At 36.6% G+C, this 5,210-nt stretch overlaps 1 protein-coding gene across 1 annotated transcript in view; it reads right to left on the bottom strand.

Moving 5' to 3' along the window:
- Positions 1-587: 587 nt before the first annotated feature.
- Positions 588-5,210, bottom strand: part of LOC102306543 (chemokine-like protein TAFA-5) — a 44,459-nt gene continuing 39,836 nt past the window's right edge. The window contains exon 4 of the mRNA XM_005938324.2: positions 588-2,722. Coding sequence (XP_005938386.1) covers positions 2,714-2,722 — 9 coding nt within the window. The 3' untranslated portion in view covers positions 588-2,713. The remainder of the gene's footprint in view (positions 2,723-5,210) is intronic.

Genomic DNA, 5,210 nt, shown 5'->3' with positions numbered 1-5,210 from the left:
GTATCACTCCTGTAACACCTGTAACATTCAGCAGTCGCCTCATTGTTCTGACACACACAACAAAACTATTGACTACACTACACGCTAACAAGATTTGCGCTAAACGTTGCAAATCTCTCACAACTCAAAACACCGCTGTCACTCCTAAAACTTCCCGTTTCTTAACAACTAAATGCCATGTTTTGATTGGTCGACATGGTACATTTTTCGACCAATGGGAAAGGGTGGGGTGTTTTGGTTTCGTCTTTGCTCACAGGTGGAGAGCGCTTTCCTTATAAAACGCCGTTTTTACCGTTTCTCCCCGCAGTAAATATAAACAACGATAGTATTCAGGAAGAAAACCAAACATTGCATATTTTTTTTTATCATAACTCTGGTTTTACGTGGCCTATCAACACAATTTAAAAGCTGGTATAAAGTCCACACTTTTCCCGTCAATTGTTCCGTCTGTCCTGCTCACATCTCCAATGGTTGTACACATTGTCATTAACGTGGCTTCACTCCACATCAGCCACGCCACTTTGCTAGCTAAAACACCAGCACATATTTACTTTAATTTCAATTCAGGTTAGAATTCTTTTTGTGTGCGCAACACAGATTTTCTCTGCGCAGAGATCGTGCAAACAGTGCGCAATTGCACACGTGCGCAGCTTAGAGGGAACATGGGTCAAGACCCTAAAAATAGTGAATATTGAGATAGTTGCGGATTTGTTCCCTGCACTTGTTATTTTCCATATAAAAGTATTTAATTTGTCACCAGAAGAAAACATTTGGGAAGATAGGCAATTAAACTGCATTTTCTATTTAGTGAAAAAATGGTTCCATAAGGACAGAACAAGGGAACAACATCAAAACAGGGGCAGTGACTTAATTTCCCATTGCTGAATAAGAGTGAGATAAGGCGATGACCTACAGAAACATGGAATTGTTAGAGTTGGTATACATTTAGCTGTTGAAGGGGGAAAAGAAATCAATGTCACTTTTTTGTTTATTTTTTGTTTTTGCTTTTTCTTTTTTTACTTAGTGTATAGTTGTATAATAACTCATTTTAATCCCTATAATTTAGCTTGCCCAGGTTTGAAACATCTCTTTCACATAACACTTCATATTTGTCTTCTGCTATCTGTAAAGAGCTGGTGTCAACCAGTTTTTGTTTACTACTGTAGATTTATTGGCTTAATGCACAACTTGATTTTTAATGACAGTACGTGGAAAAATGTAGGTAATATTTCATAACTGATGTAAACAAATGATCAGTTATTACTTTAAGTATTACTTAAAGTAATACTTAAAGTAAGTATTTGAAAGGTAACCCATCAGAAAGTGGTCAAAATGAAAACACCTTCTCAGTCCCAGCTTAAAAACAATATAACTGTCAGACCAAGCTTTGAATAACAACAGGTTTCAAACATGAGTCAAGCATGGCTTTCTACTAACATACAATGTATAAAACTGTTAACTTTGGAACTTGAAAATCTATTGTGTTCTTATGTGTTCTGCTCTCAAACAGAAATAGTGTGTGGTATGAAATTCCTTGCTTAACTGAAATCGTCATTGCAAATTGCATGTTGGCCAAATATAGAAAAATGTAGAAGAATATACAATGTAGTCTGGTGGAATGGCCAGGAATCCTCTATAAATCTGTAGTTTGATGGGGTTTTTTAATGAGGGATAGTGACCTGTAACCATCGGGAGCTACTACACTGCATTGTTTTATCTGAAGAGACAATATTATATTCCTGAAATATCTGATGTTATTTATGTCTAAATTAAATTAGGTGAGTTCACATTGCTGAAGTTCCATGCATTTATCAGCATCACTGCCTCAGTTGTTACCTGCACAATAAAACTGAAATCTTTGACAAGTGTAATGTCTGATATAACATAAAAGTGAACCCAAAGAGGTTCAAAATCATGTACTATAATATAACTGTCTGAGGTTCACTTAGTTCCATTGTTTTAAGTATGCGCATCAGTTTGAACAGTTACTGTATATTTTTCTACTTGTTACCACACTCAAAGTGTTCCTGCCTGGTCGATGGAAATTTCTATCTGTAAAACAACATTTCAAATGTCTACATAAAGTGCAAGTCTTGATGTTTCTATCATAAAAATGTCAGATATGATTTTTTACCCTCTCTACCAGACTGATGTCCAGCACATAGCCAGAGTGTCCCAACAGAAACAACAGCTTCATCTCTCTTCATCCAGAAACATTTTTTTTTAAAATAACTCTTTATAACTGTTTTTTAAACTTTTCTTAGTTAAGCCATGTAGTAGATAATTGTACAATATTTGCATTTCTATGCAAAGATATAGTAGGGTATGTGGTAGAGTGGCATTCTGAATGTCTCATCCCCTCCAAAAACATGTCTTCGTGGGCTCTGTTCATCTTTGGTATGTAAAAATGAAACAGAGTTTTGTGCCACAAAAAAGATATCCATCCAATGACTAAAATTGTTTTTCAAATCTCTTGGAAAATGAACACAGTCACTGTTTTTCCCCAAAAGAAGTTTAAGCTTCAGTTTCCAGAGTTCACCCATGCATCAAACAGGAAGTGCTGGTGCTTTGACCTGCGACTCTGAAGGCTGCGGTGTTCTGTGATTGGTCTTCAGCAACTGAAGCTGGAGAGGATGGTCCGCAAGCTGATGATGGGTAATGGATGATGGGAACCTGTCTTTCTGGTGAGTTGTAGTTGTTGTAGTTGTCAGTGTCAGGAGACCTAGAGGACAGATTTAAGCAACATTAGGAATATTTCTCTTTTAGGAGACATAAAGAGGGGCCATTGATCAAGAAAGAAATTCCAAGTCTCCAAGTCAACAGACATTCAGAAGTTCTCTGAAGAGATGAGAGAACCTGATTAAAGGATCTCAACAGCAATTCTTGCCACCACAGGGAGAGGACTTGTTAGTAAAACGATATGGCAGCTTGTCAAATTGCTTTTTAAAAAACTACGAGGAACTATGAGCATGAGGAAGACATTATCTGATCTGATGAGCCCAAGACTGAACTGTGAGGCTGGAATTCCAAGAACTATTTCTCCAGAACATCAGGCACTGCTTTTGACCTGGCTAATAACAAGGCAATTTATTAGTACTGACAGAAAGCTAAAATGTAGCCAAAAACATACACATCCAGAATACACCAATATGCATGAGCCTCTACACTGATAGATATTTTATGCATTTACCATTATTCAAGAAGAAATTCATTTCTTTTGTTGATGACATAATGAAAAAGTTATGTAATTAACATTTTTATTACGTTATTACATTACGTTATTTCTGTAATCTATAATCCCAAATTTTGGCATAGCTTTCATGGGTACCTTTTATCATAACTCTTCAATGTCTGGATTGAAAGAGCCTACTGAGAACCAGATCACAATCTTTTCCTTACCCTTACCTAATCATTACCAAGCAGTTATGGTGTTTAAACCTAACAAAACAGTCAATGAAAATAAAACCAAATACAGCATGAAATCAGCAACTGAATTCCTTATTGCCTGTATAAGAATCGCTGTAACTCCTAAACATTTAATGCAATTCAATACTTTTGTTAGATCATTTCATTGATACTTTTTGCCCTTTTAGTAGATTTTCTGACAGTAAGAAAAGCAGCATCACTAGAATTATGAACTGCTTATAATGCTGAACATTACCAGAATAAATCTCATACAGCAGGCATGCCCCCCCCCCAAAATAAAGGAGAACATGAAACTTAGTGAAAATAGATATTTACTTTGGAAAAGAAGCCCTTTTGTAATTGCTTCTAGTTGAAGCCTCACAACGAAGTGACGATGAAGTAGCAGCGGCACTACCTCTGAACAGCTCTTCTCTGAATTATTCATGTCCATCCAGTTTGACTGCCGCTGGAATTCTAAAAGAGCTGGAGGAATCAGATTACACTGAGAATGATGCATAACTTTGAAATGACGTCAACATTCAAACTGCTCTTAAAATGCTCTGCTCACAGTTGATTAACATCAAGTGAAGGTGCATTTAGAGCATCTGTTGCCTGCACTCAGAGTAAGCATGGCAGATTTCTTGTAGGTGGAGGAGGCAACTGAGCTCAGAAAGTCGTCCTTGTGCACTCAGCAACTGGATTTTCTTGTGTTAGGCCAAAATACACTGCTGACACAATACCCTTATTACAACCAACTCTTTCCATGAAATCCATCATTTCTGATGGCCAATGAGAAAAAAGCTGCAGTAAAAACTTTAAATGCTGTCTCTTTATCACTGTCTGAAACCAAACAGGGCTACTGGATTATCACAAAAGTAATAATCAAATGTAAAGGGTGTTATAATTCACAATTCAAAATTGAATGTGGCAAAATGATCATTTTATCTCAGTCATTTTGTTTGCATAATGATGATGATAAACTTCAATATGCTTCTCATAAAAATATTAATTTCAAATTAAAGTTGCAAACAGCATTTATCAGGCCCTCGCTTCTCTGTGCACATCCACTCATGCTGCACTCTATCCATATTACAGGTCGGTTGGGTTGTAGGCAAGGAGTTTCATGTTGTCATGTGAATGTTTTAAGCCCAACACTAGGTGTTGCTGGAGAATATCTACTAATTATATGCCATGCCACAGTATATCATCTGTGGAACCACCAATGAAAATTTGATGTATATGGGATGATTATCGCCTTCTGCTGATTTCCTGTACCACTACATGGTGTCATAAGTGTTACCCAATATTGGCACATACATCTCCAGACTTGGACTTCCGTCAAGCATGTCAAGTTTGGGACAGACTGGATAATGTGCACTTGAGATATAGAATTTTCTATATCTACCTTTGTAAGTTAATCCCTGTAAGTGTCTACTGCTGATAAGATAAAAACAAGCAGCTGTATTCTTTTATGTTTGAAAGAGAAAAGGGGAGAAAAACCCCATAATATTCAGTTTCTAAATTGCATTGTGTCACTCTCACATCCTAAGTAAATGGATTCCCTTCTCTCCAAGGAGAACTGGATTTTTCTCTGAGTGAGTAGACTGTGATTTACTCCTGTCATTTTCTCCCTGTGTGACTGAAAATAGATAAATCCCCCTGCAGGTTGCCACCACATGGCTGCCTTCAATACAACACTTAAGGAAACATAAAGGTATATATATACATATATATGTGTATATGTATGTATACATACACACACACACACACATATGTATATATATATGTATATATATATATATATA

Source organism: Haplochromis burtoni, unplaced genomic scaffold, assembly GCF_018398535.1.
Source record: "Haplochromis burtoni strain Fernald_Lab_line unplaced genomic scaffold, NCSU_Asbu1 Contig_248, whole genome shotgun sequence".
Classification (NCBI taxonomy): domain Eukaryota; kingdom Metazoa; phylum Chordata; class Actinopteri; order Cichliformes; family Cichlidae; genus Haplochromis; species Haplochromis burtoni.
Note: the sequence above shows the minus strand (reverse complement) of the source record. Positions and strands in the feature narration are given on the sequence as shown.